Genomic DNA, 22820 nt, shown 5'->3' with positions numbered 1-22820 from the left:
TGGTTTAATGTTAAATCTGGTGTGAGACAAGGATGTACATTATCCCCTCTGTTATTCATTATCTATATGGATCACATTATGAAGGAAAGTGTTATTAAACATGATATCAAAATTGGAGATGTTAATGTCATCTCTTTGCTTTATGCGGATGATGTTATACTTCTAAATAAATCTGCTACAAGTCTGCAAGATTCCCTGACTAAATTGAATAACTTTCGTAATAGATATGGTATGGTCAGCAATAAAAAAGACAAAGACAATGAAAATAGGCAGAATCATTGAAAATGTCAACTGTGTTGCGAATGGAGAACCTGTGGAACAAGTAAAACATTTCACCTACTTAGGAACGATTTTTAGTGAAGATGGTAAATTAAATATGGAAATAGACAACAGAATCAACAAAGCTAGTGTGGTAGGAAGTCAATTGAATAAATTCATATGGAATAAGAGAGAAATTAGTCGTAACACTAAATTATCTGTATACAAGACAGTGTTCAAACTAGTTTTAAGTTATGGATCTGAGAGCTGAGTCAGAAGTAAAACACTTGACCAAAGACTAGAGACCGCAGATATGAGAGTCCTGAGAAAGATTAGAGGCGTGAACAGATGGCAATATCATATTAAAAACGAGAATATTAGGAAAAAACTTGACATTGTCAGCATCCAGGAATACATTAGCAGAGCTAATCTCAGGTGGTATGGTTACTTAAACAGAATGGGCGAGGAAAGATTTGCAAAACAAGTGTTCTCTGCAAGTTGGCAGGAAAACAACCCAGAGGAAGACCAAGATATAGGTAGATTGATACGGTAAAAAGCGCCTTAGACGATAGAAATATAAGATCTGGTAATGTTGGAGTCTTGAGAAGTAACAGACTTATTTGAAGGAAAATTGCAGATAGGAAGTTAGTAATGATGTAAATTTTTCATGTATTACTATCGTATCCTGTACACCCCTTTAAGGTACATGGCAGGAATTTGATGATGATGATATAGAAACTACGAGAGTTTAATGCCGAATATAGAGGCTATAAAAGTTTCGGCGGAGACATGCGTACGCCAACCTTTCTTGACAGGGCAACTCGTAGTAAAGGTGGTGCAAGAACCGATCACTGTCCTTAGTATTTTCTCATAATGTGAAACACATCTTCTAGGAGATGTATGATGTTATACATTGGGGGGAGGTCACTACCCATTCTGGTTTCGACCTTTTTTGAGGTCTTGTCAATGGGAGCTAGACCAAGAATACCTTGGTCTTCAATATTAAGAATACCTTGGGGTAGTGACCCCCACACACACACACAATGTATAACATCATACATCTCCTAGGAGACGTGTTTTACATTATGGGAAAATACGAAAGATAGTGATTGGAGCTTGTTCCACCTTTACTACGAGTTGTCCTGTCATGAAAGGTTGGCGTACACATGTATAGTCTCTATATTCGGCTATGAAATAATGTTGGATTCAGTATCTACTTAATTTGAATAATTTTGCATTGCCGAAGTGAAGCCTTTTGGCTTTCTTTTTCAGTATATCTAGTGAAATTTATTACATGTATGAATGCATTTAATTTATGTGCTTAAGGGAAAATGGATGCAGTATTTCATATACTGTTGACCACTGCCAAGATAGAGAACAGTATATTGTGATAGTATGGTCCTGTTTTTCTTAGTTTGGTCTTGGACCTCTGTTTATGGTACCCTGAACATTGAACTTGCGAGAGGTATCTGAACATTGTGGACATGAACTGGATCTTTGAGTGAGACCAAAGGATCTCTGCGCCACAGGGATCCAAAATTCCCATTGATTACTATCGTACACTTGTAAATTGTAGGATTGCTGCAGTCATCGCAGCGAAAGGAGATCCTACATCTTAATAAGGTGCCTGCCATGGCTGTTTGTTCCTCACTCTATGGTGTCCGTTGACTTCAGTGTACAGGATGGCCAATAAGCACAAATGGGTTTAAACATTTAATACTCGTGGAAAGGCTTAGATGTTGGTTATGCATTTTTTACTAAATAATGTAAGGAAATTACAACGTAAACTAGGATATGCATTAAAATAAATTTTAATATACTTCAATATTTCGGCAACGTCACATTGCCATTTTCAAGGAACTTAAAAACAAGACACATGCACGCTGGCACAACAAACAGTAAGTGAGGAAGAAGCAGGAAGCTATTATTTCTCCTAAAGTCCTGATGGTGCCCCCTAGCGGGCAATGTTGGTATTCTTGGGCAATTGGGCTGAAGGTCTTCTGATGTAGGTTTCCCAAATTTGAGGCAGTCTCATGCAGCCAAATTTGTTGAGGTTTGGATTGTTTCTTAGGGCTGAAGCTGATTCCATGAAAAGCTTTTCATATTTGTATTTACTACAGTGTATTATCATGGCTTTCTTCCACCATATTCTATGGCAGGTATCCAGCACATGGTCAACAAGACCAGAGTGGCTGTATTGGTGAAACCAGATGTAGTCCTTGTGTTCTGAAATTCTGATATTTGCTGTCCTGCCTGTTTGGCCAAAGTAGGACAGCTTACAGCTGCAAGGGACCTGGTATATACCAGGTAGGTTTGGGGGGGGGGGGGGGGGTCTTTAGTAGAGCGGATAAGTGATGCCAATTTTTTATATGGTCTGTAACAAGAAGTTAAGTCATGTTTTTTTAGGATTTTTGTAATTTTTTTCTAGGTGCCTCGGATATAGGGTATGGTGATGGATTTAGAGTAATCCTTATTGTGGGAGTGGGGGGTTGTGGTTTACTGGTTTCAATATTTTTTTGGCAGGGGGAGGGTAGCCATTGGCTGAGAAAGTGTTGAGAATGTGGTTTAGTTCTGTGGTTAGGGCATTGTCATTTGAACAGATAAGTTTAGTCCTGTTGTATAGCGTCTTAATGACTCCATATTGTTGTGAGGAGGGGTGGTGGGATTGTTGGTGAATGTATCTGCATGAATGGGTGGGTTTTCTATAGACTGAGAAAACCAAGGTTCCATCAGGCCTGGCAGGTGATTAGTGTGTGTGTCTAAGAAAGGAAGGCAGTTTTTTTTTTTTTTTTTTTTTTTTTTCAAGTACCGTTTCTCTTCGCCAAAGGCTCTTCGTATTTATAACCATGCAAGCCAAGCTTTGCTCAGGGAACAAATCGCTATGACTCGCCATTTCCTGAATGATGCTAACTTAGCTATTCAGGCACTCGAAGATGTCCTTTCAAGCACCTTAAGCCACAAAATTTGGTCTATTTTATACGACATCTCGTGCACTGCAGCAGAGCAAGAATTTAAAAAAGTACGAGATCGACACATCAAAAAATTTGAAAATTTAAAAAAGAACTCGATCTCGAAACCACAACTTCCTACCGAAACGGTAATCAACCTTTCGTCATTTAGTGTGAAACCTGAAGCACTCGACACCCTCGCACATGACCACAACTTCGCCATTGCACCCAGAAGAATACCTGCTGAAAATATTATGATACGAATTGAACGCGGGATACGACACCTTCCAAACCACGTCACCAACGATATTAGACTGGATGTGGCTTGTGTTCTGACCAAAGCTAAAGCACCAAAAGCCAACATGCCCAGCAAGAAATTAAATCTCTACTGGAATTAAAGAAAAACAAGAAAATAATAATCACCAAAGCTGATAAAGGGAACGCCACAGTATTGCTTAACCAAAAGGATTACACAGGTAAGCTGAAAGCTTTATTGTTAGATCGGGCTACTTATCTTCCTATCGAGTATAATCCCACCAACTCACAAATTAGAAAACTCCACAGGCTCCTTAAGAAGGTCACTTCTTGGCCTGTGGAAATCACTAACAAATTAAAACCATTTAACTCCATATCCCCTTGTATTTATGGACTCCCAAAAATACATAAGGAAAATGTGCCATTACGTCCTATAGTGGATGGCATTGATTCCCCCACATACAAACTAGCTAAACATTTGCCCAAAGCTCTCGCACACTATACTGGCAACCCACCTTCACACATAAAAAACTCAGCCCACTTCAAAGCCAGCATAGAAAACCTTACACTCAAACACAGTGACATAATGGTCAGTTTTGATGTCTCCTCCTTATTCACAAATGTCCCACTCAAAGAATCCTTAGAGCTAATCCAAGCTAAATTTCCTCCCGATATCACAGCCCTATTTCAGTTCACAATGAACTCAGGCTATTTTGTTTGGCAAGGAAAATTCTACAAACAAATGATGATGAGGCCAAATGAACTCTTTCCACTTCTCTCTCTCCTGGGAGAGAGTCTGAACAATTATTTGCTTGCAAAAAAACGTGCCTTAGGAGTTCTATTCTCATTTTCAAAATAAAGTTGCATGAATTTGGTTTGCTTTTGGGATGTGACCATTTCCATGATTAATTTCTAAAATGATCCTTAGAATACCTGCACTATATTTTTCAAGCCATGTTCCCAACACATTATCTTCCTGTGTGTTCTTCAATTTGAACTGCTGACTTGCAACTTAATATAGACCATGTATGGCTCTCTATAATGTTCCGTTTAACCATATAATTGTAGTGGTTGGAAAAGCTTTTCACTGGGCATCTTGTCATATGCCTTTTCCAAATCTATAGAACTAAAGCACAACTCCTCATATTTGCATGATTTCTAAACTATTTGTTGTAAAGCAATAATCTGATCTTGACAAATTGTGTTTTGCATGAACCTATCTTGTTTTCATGTTTCTCTTCCACAATTTTTTTCAACTTCCTCTCATATATGCTTGCAAAAATCTTATCTGTAACACTTATTAGAGAAATTCCTCTGTAATTCTAATATTCAGCATCATTTCCCTTTTTTATAGATAGAATTATGAGAACTCTACTCCAATCATCCTTCTCTGACAACTTGGGTGCTGCTATAGAACAGGTGATCCACAAAAAGATGTAGATGCCAAGTATCAGCAAATCAGCACAGTGAGCGTAGACTTTAACTATGGGGGACATTGATTGAAGGAAGGAAAGGAGGTATAGCAAGATGGAAGTGGGATTTATCATCATCATCAAATTCCTGCCATGTACCCTCAAGGGGGTGCACAGGACATGATAGCACTACATCAAATTTCCTCCAAATCAGTCTGTTACTTGATCAAGACTCCAACATTATCAGATCTTATGTTTCTATCGTCTAAGGCACTTTGTACTGTATCAATCCACCTATATCTTGGTCTTCCTCTGAGTCATTTTGCTGCCAACCTGGCAGAGAACACTTGTTTTGCTAATCTTTCTTCGCCCATTCTGTTTAAGTGACCATACCACCTGAGATTAGTTCTGCTAACGCATTCCTGGATGTTGACAATGTCAAGTTCTTTACTAATATCCTCGTTTTTTTAATATGATATTGCCATTGATGCCATCTGTTCACGCCTCTAATCGTCTAAGGCACTTTGTACTGTATCAATCCACCTATATCTTGGTCTTCCTCTGGGTCATTTTGCTGCCAACCTGGCAGAGAACACTTGTTTTGCTAATCTTTCTTCGCCCATTCTGTTTAAGTGACCATACCACCTGAGATTAGTTCTGCTAACGCATTCCTGGATGTTGACAATGTCAAGTTCTTTACTAATATCCTCGTTTTTTTAATATGATATTGCCATTGATGCCATCTGTTCACGCCTCTAATCTTTCTCAGGAATCTCATATCTGCGGTCTCTAGTCTTTGGTCAAGTGTTTTACTTCTGACCCACCTCTCAGATCCATAAGTTAAAAACTGGTTTGAACACTGTCTTGTATACAGCTAATTTAGTGTTCCGACTAATTTCTCTCTTATTCCATATGAATTTATTCAATTGCCTTCCCACCATACCAGCATTGCTGATTCTGTCGTCTATTTCTATATTTAATTTACCATCTTCACTAAAAATCGTTCCTAAGTAGCTGAAATGTTTTACTTGTTCCACAGGTTCTCCATTCACAACACAGTTGACATTTTCAATGATTCTGCCTATTTTAATTGTCTTTGTCTTTTTATTGGTGACCTTCATACCATATCTATTACGACAGTTATTCAATTTAGTCAGGGAATCTTGCAGACTTGTAGCAGATTTATTTAGAAGTATAACATCATCCGCATAAAGCAAAGAGATGACATTAACATCTCCAATTTTGATATCATGTTTAATAACACTTTCCTTAATAATGTGATCCATATAGATAATGAATAATGGAGGAGATAATGTACATCCTTGTCTCACACCAGATTTAACATTAAACCATTTTCCTGTACTTCCTTCAATTCTAACTGCTGACTTACAACTGAAATAAAGACTAAGTATTGCTTGATATAATGCCCCATTGACACCATATAACTGTAGCATATTGAATAGCTTCTCTCTTGGCACCTTGTCATATGCTTTTTCCAAATCGACAAAACTTAAATACAGATCTCTGTTATATTCCCTTGCTTTCTCGACTATTTGTCGTAAAGTGAAGATCTGATCCTGACAGCCTCTTTTTGGCCTGAATCCATCTTGTTCTTCACCAAGCTTTTCTTCCACAATTCTTCTCAATCGTTTCTCAAGTATACTTGCATAGATCTTTCCAGGAACACTCAATAGGGAAATACCTCTGTAATTCTCACATTCAGTTTTATTTCCCTTTTTATATATGGGTACTATGAGAGCTCTACTTCAATCATCGGGAATTCATCCCTCTGTCCAGGCATTCTGAACTATGCAGTGCAGCCACTGTAAGATTCTTATACCACTATACTTCAGCATTTCTGGTCGAATATCATCTACTCCTGCTGGATGGCTTTTTCTACTTAAAGTATGGAATATGTATTCCTGACTGCATGCCTGGTCAGTGTTTTTTGCCACTGCGCTGTCATCACTGCTTGTTTCATTTAGCAGTTTTTCAAAGTAATTATCCATACTTCAAGGATATCTTGTCCTCCCGTTTCCATGTCACCTTTATCATCTCTAACTCCTTTTACAGCACTCTTTCCCCCATTTCTAAGCTTCTTCAACAACCTCCAGAATATTTTGCCACCTTTTTGACATTTATTTCTTATGTTCTTTCCATAGTCCTCCCATGACTTTTGTTTAGCTAGTTTTACACAGTGTTTAGCATTCTTACATTTGTCTCTGTATTCTCTAAGAGCACAAGCTGACTTATTTGACAGGAACTTTTGATATGCTTTCTTCTTTTCCTTCACTGCCTCTTTAACTTCCTGTGTCCACCAGGGAGTTCTGATTTTTTTATCCTTGCAGAAAACCTCACCACATGCCTCTCCTGCTGAATCAATCAATGTTTTCTTCAGAGTTTGCCACTGAATCTTCAAGGTTTGATTCCTGTTCTCAAACTCTTTCATTTTTTCTTGAATAATCTTTGTGTATTATAGTCTACAGTTCACATCTGAGAGGTGCTCAACTTTTATTCGCTTTAAAACTTTCTTACATGTTGTTCTTTTCAATATGAAATTCAATTTTATCCTGCTCAAGACTAAATAGTGATCACTTCTAATTTCAAATCCTCTGTACACTGGTGTCCTGCACCAGGGAGAAGACATCACTATCAACAATAACATAGTCAATGAGACTTTTCTTATTCCTTGCCTCTTCTCTCCATGTGAATTTGTGCACATTTTTATGTTGGAACATGGTGTTAGTAATAACCAGTCCATGTCCTGAGCAGAAATCCAGCAGATATTTGCCATTATTATTAGCTTTGCTCTTTTCTCCAAATTTTCCCAGAATATTTTTGTATGTCTCATAATCATTTCCTACTCTGCTATTTAGATCCCCAACAAGGACCAACTTTTCCTTTTTCATTGTGTCAGTTGCTTTTTCTAAAGCGTCAAAAAATTCCTCCACTTCTACCTTAGTAGAACCTTCTGTGGAACCATAGGCACAAATAAGTCTCATTGTCCAGTTCCCCATTCTCATATTTCCCACATTACTCTACTTGAGACTGACTGCAATTCTCCCATCTCCCATTCTAAATGGTTATCTCCCAAAAATTTGGGAGATAACCATCTCCCAAATTTTTGGCAAATTAATGCAACCATATTTGTTAAGGTTTGGAGAATTCTTCAAAGCCATTGCTGACTCAGAAAATAATCTTTCAGAACCATAACGACTCCTAAATAGCACATTCGTTTTCCTCCATCTAATCCTGTGTGAAATAATGTCCAAAGCATGGTCTGCCAGTCCCGACTTGCCATAGTAATAGTAGCAAATGTATCTTTCATGTTCTTTCAGGTGGATGTTCACTGATCTTCCTGTTTGCACATAATAGGCCAAGTCACAGTCACACGGAACTTCATACACTCCTGGGTGTGCTAAAGGGTGAAGTTTATCCTTAGGCGAGCGGATCAGAGTTGCCAGCTTGACATGAGGTTTGAAAGTGGCGCAAAGGCCATGTTTCAACAATACTTTGGCTATCTTTTCCAATGTACCTCAGATATAGGGAATAGAAATGGTCATGTTGTATTCTTGTGTATTAGGGGAGGGCAGAGTAATGGGCCTAAGTAGTATTTTATCTATTTTGTAGGGATTGTAGCCGTTGGCTAAGAACGTATGGCGCAGGTATTTGAGTTCAGTGGTCAGAGCTGTATCGTTAGAATAAATGGCTCTTGCTCTGTGTGTAAGTGTTTTTAAAATGCCGTACTGTTGGACTGGATGATGATGTGATTGTTTATGTAGGTATCTTCCTGTGTGTGTGTGTTGGGTTTCTGTAAATAGAAAAAGATAGTGATCCATCTGAAAAGCGGGTGATTAATGTGTCAAGAAATGATAAACAGTTTTTTGATTCTTTTTCTACTGTGAAGTGAATTTTGGGGTATTGGCTGTTTAGGTAGGTGACAAAGGCATCCAAAGTGTCTTGTTCATGGGGCCAGATGGCAACACATCATCTACATAGCGTAATCACACTTGTGGCTTGTATGTAGCTGTGGTAAGTACTTTGTTTTCAAAGTGTTCCATGTAAAAATTTGCTAACGGGGGAGAGAGGGAAGGGGGGAACCCATAGCAGTACCATTAATATGTTTTTAGAATTTTTCTCCCCATGTAAAGTAACCTGCATTCATGGTAAATTGAAATAATTCAAAAATATCTGGGGGAAATTTAGACTTGATTAAATCAAGAGTGTCTATAAGTGGTACATTGGTAAATAAGGAGGTGACATCGAAACTAACCATTATGTCTGAATCTTTTAGGATTAGATTTTCAACCACTGTTTTGAAATGGATTGAATTTTTTACAAAAGTAGAGGAGTTGCCAGTAAGGGGGACAAGCGACGTGGCTAAATGGCGGGCCAGTTTATATGTGGGACTATCTATGCTATCAACTATGGGGCATAGGGGAATATTAGTTTTGTGGATTTTTGGTAATCCATAAATACAGGGTGGTTTAACATGAATTGGTTTTATTTTCCTGATGATTTCTTTGGGCCATGATGTCACTTTTTTCAGTAATTTTCGGACTTTTTTCTTTTGAGACATCGTAGGGTCTCGATGTATAATTTGATATGTGGAACTGTCACATATGAGATCTTGCATTTTTCTGTTATACGCTTCTTTATTATTCATATCGAAATATTGAATATCATATCGAAATTATGATGTAAGTAGAACGGAGTATCCACAATCTTCCACCAGCAATGGCCAATAACGTGCAACTAGATATAGCAAGTATTATAAACAAGGCTAAGCCTCCAAAAACAATATGCCATGTAAGCAAATAACTGCCCTCAAAAAGTTATGTATCGGGGATATTGTTAAGTTAACTAAAAAATTGAAGGGGTTGAGTGAAAGAAAATAAATTCAAAATTAATATCTTTATTTGCAAACAAATAAGATTAGGGTAAATTATGGTATGCATGGGCATGACAATGTATGGGTAAAATCTTTGTTTAGCAATTGCTATATACAAATCAGCATTATAAATAAAACTTGTAATCTAAAAAGAAAGTTCCCACAAACTTTACATCAGTCATAAAGAACATAAACATCACCTGAAAATTCTTCCCATTTCTTCTCTTCAAGAAATTCTTCCTCCTTCAGCAGTGGTCATTAAAATCTAATTTCCTGTATCTTTGATGTATAAGGTAAACAACAGAGAATGATCACTTGCAACTGAACTATTTGGTTTGCTTCTGTTACCAACTCCCTATCATCAGCACTTTTTAAAATCATGAACTCTTTCCTCAACTCAGCTTTGTGGTACACCATGAGTCACGTGCAAACTTTGTTTGCTTACACTTGGATGAAGGATTAAAATAGGAATATCATTTCTTGGCATCTTTAATTTATAATTTAACCAAGTTAAAAAACTTGCAACATCTATCTCTGATCATCCAGAGTAATTTAATAATAAGGTGATATACCTTTTAATTGCTTGTATATGGGAAATATATGATTTCTACATTACTTCAACCTTGATATTCTGGATAAGGGAGATTTGGAGATTAATACCCTTGGAGGGTAATAGATGGCAATGCTGTAGCCAATGAAGTTCTAACTGAGGCTCGGCTATTGCTGTTACCCTCCTGCCATGATCAGAGCTTTAATAGTTCAATAACACCTTATCCCTACACTGTTCTCTACGGATAACGTGGAAGATGAAAAGCATTCATGCTTCGCCCTTGATAGGACCTTGGTATTCCTTCTGGGTCTGGCTCCCACTGATGTTAGATTGCTTTGCAGGGATTAAAGAGGTTCTGCTTAGTTCCAATATTTAGGCAAAGTCAAATTGCTATTATTAGGAAACAAAATATAAGATACATGCATGCAGGCACTACACAAAGCAATGAAGATAAAGCATGTTAACCTTACAGTAAGCCTAAATAGTGCCCCTAGTATGGTACATTTGGTGTCCTTGGCAGTTGGGCTGAAGTTCAGAGGATGAGAGCTTCCCAGATATGGAGTAGTTTCATGCAACAAAATTTATTGAGGTTTGGGTAATTTCTTAAGGCAGAAGCAGATTCAAGGAAAAGTCTTGTAATTTATATTTTGCTGTGATGGAGTAGAGTGGCTTTCTTCCAGCATATTCTATGGTGGGTGTCCAAAGCATGATCAGCCAGTCCTGAGTGGCTGTAGTGGTGGAAACAGATATAGTTTTTATATTCAGTAATTCTGATGGGGCTGTTTAGCCATAGTAGGACAGTTTACAACTAGGGGATCTGGTAGTGTAGGGACTGCTGCTGGTCTTTGGCGAAGCAGATAAGGATTGCTAATTTTTATGTGGTTATAAGTTTTGAAAGGTTGTATTTTTATGAGATTTTTGTTAGTTTTTTTTTGTTTTTTATGTGCCCTGAATATATGGGATAGTGATAGCTTTGGTGTAGTCTCTGTTCCAGAGAGAGTGCATGGGTTTGAGGTTTGAATATTTTTTGGATATGTGAGGAATTGTATTGTAGCCATTAGCTAAGAAGGTTTTGTGAAGATAGTCAAGTTCAGTGGAGAGAGAGGTTCTGTTATCTCTCAGCCTTCCTACCGATATTGCCAACAATATCAGACTGTATGTTGCCAATGTACTAATTCAAGCAAATCTCCAAAAAGTAACCTCTCCCATAAGAATATGAAGCACTGTTGAAAATCAAGAAGAATAATAAAATAGTAATTACTGAATCTGATGAGGGAAATGCTATGGTAGTTCTGAACTACTATGATTACATATTAAAACTTGCTTCTTTACTTAAAGATCGCTTAATCTGCCTTACCTTAGACTATGACCATACCCTACACAGATTTGATCGCTTCATACACTCCTTAAAAAGGTCACCACCAGGCCTGAATGTGCAATTACACTCAATTGTAGATGCCATCGATTCACCCACATAAAAATTAGCCAAATATTTAGCAAAAGTGCTTTCTCAGTATACTGGCAACACCTCACTCACTCACTCACTCACTCACTCACTCACTCACTCCACTCCACTCCACTCCACTCCACTCCACTCCACTCCACTCCACACCACACCACACCACACCACACCACACCACACACTTAACCCACTTAACCCACTTTAAAGTCAGTATAGAAAACCTCACACACTTTCATGTTTCATGTCTCCTTTCTGTTCACCAGTGTCCCACTTAAAAACACTCGAGACCTTATTCAAATTAAATTTCCTCCCAATATTTCAGCTTTGTTTAAGTTCACTATGAATTTATTTTGTTTGGCAAGGGAAAGTCTACAGCCATGGGCTCTATCCCCCCCCCCAGCTAATTGATTCATGGAAACGTCCAAATGGAGGCAGAGTTTAGAGAAAGCTCTAAACTCTGCCTCCATATAGACTCAGTGTTTGGCTATGCTTTGTTGATGTGTTTTCCATTTGGCCACATGACCTGGATGCTCTCAACATATTTTTAACACATCTAAACAATCAACATTCCAGGATCCATATCATATTAGAAAAAGAAAATAACAGTCTTTCCTTCCTAGACACTAATTACACTCCAGCCTGATGGATCCCTAGCATACTTGGTTTACAGAAAACCCACACATACTGGTAGATCCATTCACAAAGGTCATCTCCCCCCCCCCTCCCAAAAGTATGGAATTATTAAAATCTTATATAACAGTTCTTCATTAATTAGCTCACCACTGAACTTGGCCGTGTTCACAAAACTTTGTTAGTCAATGGCTATAATTCCTGTCAAATCTAAAAAATATTAAAACTCCAAACCCACACACTCTCTTCCCCTCTCCTGAACAGGGACTATACCACAACTATCACTATTCCGTCTATCTAAAAATCTCAAAAAAAAATACAAGCTTTCAACCACTTAAAGACCATATAAGAAATTAACATCCCTTATCTGCTCCACTAAAGACTAGCCACAGTCACTAAACCTACCAGGTGTTTACCAGGTTCCCTGTAGTTATAAACTATATTTCTATGGCTAAACAGGCAGGACAGCCAACATCAGAATTGCTGCCCATTCTTTGGACTTCCACCACAGAATTATCTGGAAGAAAGCCACTCTACTCCATCACAGCAAATATAAATATAAAAGACTTCCTTGAATCTTTTTCTGCCTTAAAAAAAAAAAAAAAATTTACCCTAACCTCATCATTTTTGGTTGCATGAAACTATCTCAAATCTGAGAAGCTCTCATCTTCTGCACTTCAGTCCAACAGCCAAGGATTCTCAATTTAGCACACTAGGGGCACTATTTAGGACTTTAGGCCAACTCTTGTTTGACACGCTTCATCTTCATTACTCAGTGTAGTGGCTGCATGCACATAGCTTATTGTATTTTGTTCCCTGATGATGTCAATTTGACTTTACCGAAATATTGGAAGTATCAATTAAATTTATTTTAGTTAATATAGTAGTATATCTTGTAATTTCCTTGAAAAATACAGCTATGAATAGTCAACATGTAGCCTTACCATCAGACTATACTTGAATAAAGAATTAAACCAAGAATATAATTTCTTGTCATCTTGTGTGTGTGTGTGTGTAGGTGATATGGTTTTTATCCCAGAAACTTGGAATTTTCATCCCATAAAACAAATAAACTAGCCAGAGAATCTCTCTCTCTCTCTCTCACACACACACACACACATGGAATTAACATGTTAATTAATTATTAGCCTTGCAGTCTTAGTTACTTTGACCATAATTCTAACTAATACCTTATTTTTCCATCTTTATAGATTTTGCTATTTTGTTTGCTATTAGAAATGTTGTTCATTTCTAATTTTTTATTTTAATTCTGATATTAATATTTGTAATTTTGATTATTCAAAAATTATCGTAGAAGCTTTATCATGGTTTATTAAATATTTTGTATATCTTCTTAATATCTATTTTGAGAGCATTGCAGCTTTTTTTTTTTTTTAAAGGAAATTTAGGGCATTGCTAGATAATATACAAGCTCACTGTATATCATCCATATTTTTTCATCATCTAAGTACCGTAAAATATCTTAGTATCTCTTCAGTTAGATCCTGTTGTCAACTTATGTCATGTTCTCCTACCACTCTCTTCCTCCTCTTTACCAAGCTCATTAGCTTGTGTTTCCTCATTCCTGACAGATAGTATTCCTTGGTCTTGGTGTTATTTTGGTATCTATTTCTATAACCATTTTAACTCTCTTCATTTCCTTGAAATCGTCTGAACAAATATGTGCATAGTAAGCACATAAGACAGCTTGAAGACAGCATTTTGAATGGTTAATTTGCAGGATAATCTAATCATTTTCTGAAGATCAGACATGTTTTGTTCTTTTTCATCTGCTTCAGGCATTCAATAAACAAAATGATTGCATTTACACTATGTAAGAAAATCTTCTGTGTAACCCTAATAAATTTCCAAAATTCAAAGATTGTACAAACTTCCATGCCACACAATAGGATTTGAACTCGCATCCTATTAGCATTGGTGAACATTTCACCTGTTGAACATCAAAACTGGTCTGATTCTGGTAAAATGCAAAAGCTTCTTTATTCCACTTTGTTACTCATATTCTCCATGTTGTTTTTACTACATTTTACAATATACCGTCTTAAATTCAACTTCTACCACTGTTGCTAAATTCCTTGTTTCTTCATAAATTCTTCTAAATTCCTTCTTTCTGGGTTGCTCTCTACTACAGTCAGGAAAACAACATGACCTTAAAAAAAAAATGAAAAGTACACCTACAAATAAGGTTATAAACCTATAGCCCACAGATGAGTTATATAAAACTTCAAGCCACTTCAGACTTCCAGTAAGCAGTGTTGTAGTCTCACACAAGTTCATCTGCTACCTAAAAGGCATTCAGCTCTTGAATCCTATCCATTCAGACAACCAGGTGAACCAGCTCTTTGGTTGAAAACACCTAATTTGTATTCAATTCTAGAACCTGAGAAACTTTTATAACATCTTTTAATTTCAATGTGAGTTAGTTTCACATGGAGGTCACAGGTTTTTCCTCTTGAAAACCTAGATTTTTTTGTCGCTGCAGAAAATACATTATGCCTTATGACTTTAGTTGAGACAACTAAAGTCATGAGGCATAATGTATATATATAGACATAAAGACAACTAAGTTAATGGAATGGAATAAGATTGCATTTTGAAGAATTTAATGGGATTTACACCATTTTTAGACCAAAAACTTTAACAAAGAAAATTATAGCTCATCATTTTAACTAGTATGTTATGGTCGTTATTTGGAACATAAAAAGTAAGTGGATGTTCACATAACAGTGCTAGCAAACAACTTCTTCCCTCGCCTTATTTTCAATCCCTGTTGGGATCAGCATGCTAATGAAGTTTGGCATGTTATTAATCCTATCTACTTACTGACTTAGCTGACAGTAGTAGGAACTGCTCATTATGCAGCTGCTGTATTCAGTTACCTGTTTGTTGCTTACACTTAGATAAAGGATTAAGCTAAGAATATAACTTCTTGGCATCTTTAATTTATGGCAAAAGTGAAGACAATAAAATTTGCAGAGTTATATGAAAACTCAGAGAGAGAGAGAGTTGAAACAGTGAAGTAAAATCGTGTGTGTGTAGCGAACATGAGGAACAGCCACTGCGTTTGCAACATGAGGCCACCCAGAAGTGCATTCACTTCAACAGTTATTGAAGAGATTGGATTAGAAGTTATGGAGTATCCTTTCCACAAGCTGGAATGTATAAAAACAAAACACTTTTTTTTCTCTCTCTTTTGGATGGGGGGAACTGTTAATGGATGAATTAGACTACTCTCTTAAGTGAGCTACCAGTCCTCAGAAAGAAAGCATGTATAAGCGACAGAACACCTACCAAGAACAGTTTCCTCTCTAACGCACGTGTAATTTATTCACAATTTTACTTTTCTTTTACTGCTCTCTGTATTTGGTACATGGAAATGACAAACTAGGGACTATTGAAGTTATTGTATCAGGTGATTACCAACACTAGTAGATGGTAATCATAGAAGATTTGGCAGAATTTCTTATAAGACTTTCAGTTAAAAGTGCTATATAAATTTTAATTTCAACCCCACTCAAAAAAGTTTCAAAAAAATCTACAGCATGGGTAGGTTAAGGATTAGATAGGAAAAATGCTATTCATTTTTGATTAATAGCATTTTTTTTATTGTTGATATGATGATGTAATTGTACTGCAAATTGGTATAGATTTACAGCTGCTTAAGTATTCATAGATTCTGATGGAATTACAGATATAATTCCAGTGACATTACAAGTAAACAAATGCAAATGAAAGTAACAAGTAGAATATTTTACATGCAGAGCTGAAACCAGACATACCACCTTAATAAGTGTGAAATTTTTAGACATCTTCAAGAATGGGGGTGCCTCTGAGACTAGTAGTATCTAGATCAGAAAAAAAGTCTACAAGAAATATGGCAAGACTGAATTCAAACTATGCTATGCACACCCCCTAGACATGAGAATAATGAGATTGTTATGAGTTGAATGAGTGAGATATTATAACTTATATCCCCAGTGAGAAAAAAGGAAAAGCCATTTAACCACACAACCTGCCATATGGATAAAATACACACTTTATATCCATCATATACATTCCAATGTAATATCAACGATATTAAAATTTTAATATGCACTTTGCATCCATGGTAATCTTGACAATGTCATGGCAGGTTGGGTGGTTAATACTAGTTATAAAAGAACAACTGTTTTAATATATGTATCAAATCTCATAACTATTGTAAAGTTTAAGTTACAGCATCATCTTGACAATGAAGGTCACCCTGATACTTACTTAAATACTGTCTGTTTACTTTAAATCTCATCATTAGTGCTGATGAGAACTTTTATTTTCATCTAAACTGATGAGATATCACACCTATTACAAATTAGCTGTATTTTATAAAAGCATTAAACTAATTTTTTTTTTCTCATCATGAGTACATCTTATACATCTAATTTGTCTGTACTTCATGATTTCTAAAAGAAAGAAACCAAATATTTCATCCATTAATAGGGTTTGCAGTTAGTTAAAGAACAGGAGGGAGAGAATAAGGAGACGGAACTTGCACAATTCTGGTATTGATAGAGAAGTCTAATGATAAAAAAAACATCCAGAAACTGGACACTCAGTTCAAGAATGCAGGAGAAACACTACATAATGGAAGATTACTCAAAAGCCTTAGTACCAAATATGGTTAAAAAAAAAAACCTTTCAAGTCATATCTTTAAGATCTCGAATAGCCTATATGGAAGTTAATATGACTATAGGTCATCTCTGTGGTGATGCTTTAAATATTGAATTAATTTTTTAAACAGTTTATTTATAATTAGCAAGTTTTGTTGTTTACTTGCATTAAAGTCTCTGTGGCTTGACTGCAACATTTGTCTTTAGGTTCAATTATTCTTGTCACGGTACTTGAGAAACATTTATAAGGGCTTTCCAAATGATAATGAATTTAGTTCATTTCTTATGGAATCAGGAGAGTTCCCCCTCCTATTAATGGAAAGAAAAACCTCTAAGTAAGAATCTTATAAGTTATTATTCAGCCTATCCCTTTAAAAAAAAAAAGTTAATAAAAGTCAGGCACCAAATTACCATACCCTCAAAAGTAAATGAAAAGGTCATTAATGGTCAGCATCTTCACTATATGAAGACCCATCAGTTAATTGGTAATGTGCAATATGGATTTTGCTACTTCTCATTCTAAGCTCCTCTCTGCTACCTTTACCCCACCTTTGGACATTGGCCATGGAAAAGTTTGAAACTCATGATTGCTCTTAATATTTCTAAAGCATTTGATCGTGTTCTGACATAGAGGTCTTCTTACAATGATAACCATCTTATGGTTTCTCTCTCCTGCCATTTGTGATTGATTTCTTTACCAGCTTTGTTTCTCTGGTCATTCATTGCATGTCATGGTGGATGGCTTCCTCTCATCAGATTTTTCCATCAGTGCTGGAGTATCTCAGGGCTCTTTACTCTGGTTCTCTCTCTCACACACATATTTCTTCACGTCTTTCTGTATATCAATGGCCTTTTCTTTCTGACCTCATATTCTATCCACAGTTTTTTTGATGACAGTAGTCAGGGGTTGTTATCAGGTTGACATGGAAGACATTTTTCATAGAATGGAAGAGGGGGGGGGGATAGAACAAGAGGCCATCCCTTGAAACTGTGTAAGGAGGATGTGAGCAGAAAGTTCTTTGCATTGGTGAGTGGAATGCATTGCCTGAGTGTGTTGTGAATGTCGTTACACTGAATCATTTTAAAGCATAGTTGGATGAGCTTTATGTGTACCTCCCATAATGAGTCTCTGATTCCATAGAGGTCAGATAATAATAATAATAATATCTCTTATTAAGTATATCCTTTGAATAACTTTATATTTAGTACTCAATTTCTGTTTAATTTAGCTGCAGCTATGGGATACGGCAGGACAAGAAAGATTTCGGAAAAGCATGGTGCAACATTACTATCGTAATGTTCATGCTGTTGTTTTTGTTTATGATGTAACCAAAATGTCATCATTTGAAAGTCTTCCTCATTGGGTTGAAGAATGTAATCAACATCAGCTTACATCAGATATTCCTCGTATTTTAGTAGGCAATAAGTGTGATTGTAAAGAACGTGTTGCAGTTAGCACTAATATGGCTCAGAAGTTTGCTGATCTTCATAATATGCCTCTGTTTGAGACATCTGCTAAAGATGACAGTGAAGCAGACCATGTTGAAGCAATCTTCATGACACTGGCTCATAAATTAAAAAATTCCAAGCCAATGATGCCTCCCCGATTGCAGAGACACATGATTCCATATGATGAACAGAATCATAAGGTTATCAATGTAAATAGACAAATAAATGACACAGCAGTAGAGGATGATACAGAATCTCTGTGCTCTTGTTAAAAGTCAGTGTTATGCTTTAGAAATGTTAAGTGAAAATTCTTGTATGTAATCATTTTGTAATAAATGACCTGAGTGTATATAAATAATATTTGCAAATATTCACTCAAAATGACATTTACTACAGTATGCCATTTGTTAATTAATGCTAATGACTCGTTTCACTGAATATACGCTTTCTCTCTTCATTGAGATATTCTGAAGTGTATATAGCAAAATAATAAGTTTAGTTAAATATAGTTTAATTTTTAGTGTTGTATTTTTTGTTTGAGATGGCAATAAAAATTATTTTTAATATTTTTAATAATGTTTAATGATATTTTAATAATGCATAAAACAGCACAGTATTTACTCTTTCAAGGAAAGGCATTCAAATTGAGTTATCATAGTTAATTATGTATTTTGGTATTGTAAATTTACAACATTTGGGTCGAATCAAAATACATTTTTCAAATAGCATGTACAAGGACTGAAGTTATCATAGTTAATTATAAATTTTGGTATTGTAAATTTACAACATTGGATTGAATGGAAATACATTTTTCAAATAGCATGTATAGGGGCTGGACAAAATTATGGAAACATTAAGATATTTAGGAATAGAATTTTTTTTTGTTGGCTACATTGAAAAAACTTGTGGTGGCAACATTGAATGTTCTTGTTTTGTTTTGTTTACATTCTGTAGCTGTCATACAAGTGCATCAGTAATTGTACTGAGTGTTAAAAAATTGGTAAATGAGAGACTTGTCTGATTTTGAAAGAGGACAAATCGTTGTTGCATGTTTAGCTGGAGCATCAAAAACTGCCACATTATTAGGTGTATCAAGATTTTTGTACAAACCTGTGATGTGGTCAGATGAGACGACAGTTTCTAAGGTTATGTCGGCATACACAGATCACGGCAAGACAACAGCATCGAAGAGAATCAGTTGGCAAAAATGACCAAAAGAGATCATTGGACATTGAGAAGCGTTGTTTTGAAAATTCACAGAACTACTGCAGCACAATGAACAGCAGAACTGAATATTCATCTGGCAGAAGCTATTTCCTCATAAACTGTCCGACATGAGCTTCATAAATCCAAGAGTAAATGCTAAACCTCTGATTAGTGAAAAGAATGCTCGTATGCATAAATGACGGTGTCACGACCTTCATGCTGTTTCCTACATCAGGACGAGTTTACATTTGGAGAACGGCCAAGGAAGCTTACAATCTGGAATTCATGATTCCAACAGTAAAGCACTGGGGAGGTTCTGTGATAGTCTGTGCAGCAGTATTGTGGTATTCTGTTGGTCCCATTATTACTCTTCATGGCAGAATTACCGAAAGTGATTATTTGGACATTTTGGGTAATCAAGCGCATACCACGATCCAAACTTTATTTCCAAACAGCAAAGCATTATTCCAAGATGATAATTCCTCCTTTAAGAGCATGAAGGTGAACTACGACATCTTTCCTGGCCAGCGATCACCAGATTTGAACATTATTGACCCACTCTGGGTCAATAATGTTCAAATCATTTTTCATGTCAGTTTTGTAGACTAATTGTAGACCTCCAATGTCTTTAAACCAACTTGAGAATGTTCTTCAAGAATAATGGTTCAAATTTCCACCAGAAACTATTCAAAATTTATTTGATCCATTTCAAAAAGAATTCAGGCTCTACTGAAAGCAAAAAAGTGGTCCAACATCATATTAATAAAGAAATATGTATGTATAACAAGTGTTTCCATTATTCTGTCCACCACTCATACTATTTTATTAATATCTGATAATTCTTGATAAGTTATGCATAAAATTTCTATTATTACAAGTGTCCAGTGATTTTCAGTACATATTCCTACCAGTAGGAAAAAAGTTATCATTCAGGTAGAGAGAACTGTGTGAAATTGAATTAATTGAAAATTTTTATTATGTTACGTATAATAATTTTTGTTTTACTTTCAAAAAAATTATAGTTTAAAATTAGTTTCAAAAAATGCATGCTATGAGATTACCACTCCTGAATAAGCATTCAAAAGAAGTTTTGATTGCATGAATCTATTACCATCCTACGTAATCTGCCCCCATCACTCAACCACATCAAGAAGTGTAACTTGGCAATGTTTTTGAGATGTTTAACTTGGGTTCCAACATTAATAACAGCTATAAATTGTCATTTGAGGCTGTTTGATCAGAATACTAATTCATGGAGAATTGTTCCATTCAGTCAAATAAATATGCTTTTCAACTTCCAGATGTCATTTATTTTGTAATACAGGTTAAATCCATATAGCAGTCATTAGCCATCAACTCATTATTGGTGTTATGTAAGTAGAAAAAGATGGCTGAAAAGAGCTTTTGGACTTCGGTGTTCCAACTACAGGAGGAGATAATTTGAATTTAAATAAATTGTTTGCCATCTTATACTTATGGTCCTTCTTTTCTGATACTTAATTGTGCTTGTGATTTTAGAAATGGTATGTTATAGATTGAAAAATACTTGGTGTGATTGTTAATATCTGAAGAACTATAGTGCATAGACTCAAACAGGACTTCATTCAAGTCCTGTTTATTTAAATTCTTCATCTGTTTAGCCAGAAATGCAACTAATCAGAAGAAAACAGTCTGAATGCTGTCAGAAAATTAAACATGTCCTCTTGTTTGAATTCAACATGAACAAATATTATTCAGATAAACTGCTTTTAAGCAGATGTAATGTTTCTACAATGAATTCATTTGCAGTATCAAGTATCAGATTCACATTTGATCATTTTGATGAAATATTGCTGTAGTTGATGTAGGATGGTAAAATTAATTAAAAATTATTCCTTTTTCTTAGGAATTCAATTATTTTTTTATTATGAAACATATAAGAGCTTTTAGACTGCTTAATACCAAGTATTTATTTGTATTAATTTTAATGGTTAATATCTTAGGTACAGTTGAACTTGTTTCTTTTTTAGTTTCTTAATATCAAACATCATGTTTGATATTAAGAAAATTATTTTATGTAGATTTTCACTACTTTGTGTGGATATTGTAAATATATTTTATCATATACTTATGTTAGGACTATTTTTTTCCTGGTCTGTTGTTGAACCATATTTTGACTCATCAATAAATGCAAAACTCTTAATATAATGAAAATAGCGAGGTTATGATTGTACTGATGTTACAAGGAATTTGTTTCTGTACAGTGCCTGAGATTTCACACTTTGGTATTTGTAAGTAACCATAAAATCTGCAGGACTGGTAATTTTCATAAGATAATGTTTATAATAATCTAGAAACATTATTCAAAGAGCAGCTGAAATGTATTTAAAATTGAATCTACAACTGCAGCTAACTCAGTGCACTTAGGTTTTTGCAATTTAACCAGTGTAGTTTGAAACATATAAATTATATTTTTTATCCTTCAGATCTGCTTTAAAATTTTGAAAGATATACTTTAAAGAGGTTTTTTTTTTGGCACATTGTGCATTATTTGTATATTTATTTCTTACATAAGAATGTATATATTGATATTTTTAAATCATCTTTACAAAATGTATGTAGAACCTAAATGACTATCACTGAAAGAAATCTTCAAAGATTTTTGTCAATGGAGGGGGAAACAGTCCCCCATTTGAAAGAACAGCATTTTTTTTATTCTCATTTATATGTATTAAAGTATTTTACCTCAGCGAGATTATTCATTGTAAATTATGTTGCCTAATTGTAATATAAAAATTATGGCAATTTGAACCTTCTCTGTTTGTTTAAAAAAAAAAAAATAGGATTTTTGGACAGCTGGTTATTCTGACAGAATTGTTAATATCTATATACAGTATTTGTGACATGGTTCACAAATTTGCATTAAAATTGCAAATAGATCAATTGTACAAATGCTTAAGAAGTTCAGCAACTTATCTGTTACGTTAACAGTGTTTTAAAAGAATACCATAGTTATGAATGTGGTATTCTTCCTCTATAGCAGTGGTTCTTAACTTTTTAAAGTCACGGAACACTTTTCATTATAAGAAAAATTTGGGGAACACCAAAAACA

The 22820-nt window shown here is 35.4% G+C and overlaps 1 protein-coding gene across 1 annotated transcript in view; it reads left to right on the top strand.

Moving 5' to 3' along the window:
* LOC150100090 (ras-related protein Rab-33B-like) overlaps window positions 1–22519 on the top strand; it is a 52135-nt gene extending 29616 nt beyond the window's left edge. Inside the window, exon 3 of the mRNA XM_090402341.1 lies at window positions 18304–22519. Within this exon, the coding sequence (XP_090258467.1) occupies window positions 18304–18795 (492 nt within the window). The 3' untranslated portion in view covers window positions 18796–22519. The remainder of the gene's footprint in view (window positions 1–18303) is intronic.
* Window positions 22520–22820: the final 301 nt, after the last annotated feature.

The sequence above is a fragment of the Typopeltis vanoorti genome, chromosome 13 (assembly GCF_054136105.1).
Source record: "Typopeltis vanoorti isolate ZY-2024b chromosome 13, IOZ_Tvanoo_1.0, whole genome shotgun sequence".
NCBI lineage: Eukaryota > Metazoa > Arthropoda > Arachnida > Uropygi > Thelyphonidae > Typopeltis > Typopeltis vanoorti.
The sequence above is the reverse complement of the archived record's forward strand: the minus strand, read 5'-3'. Positions and strand labels throughout refer to the sequence as shown.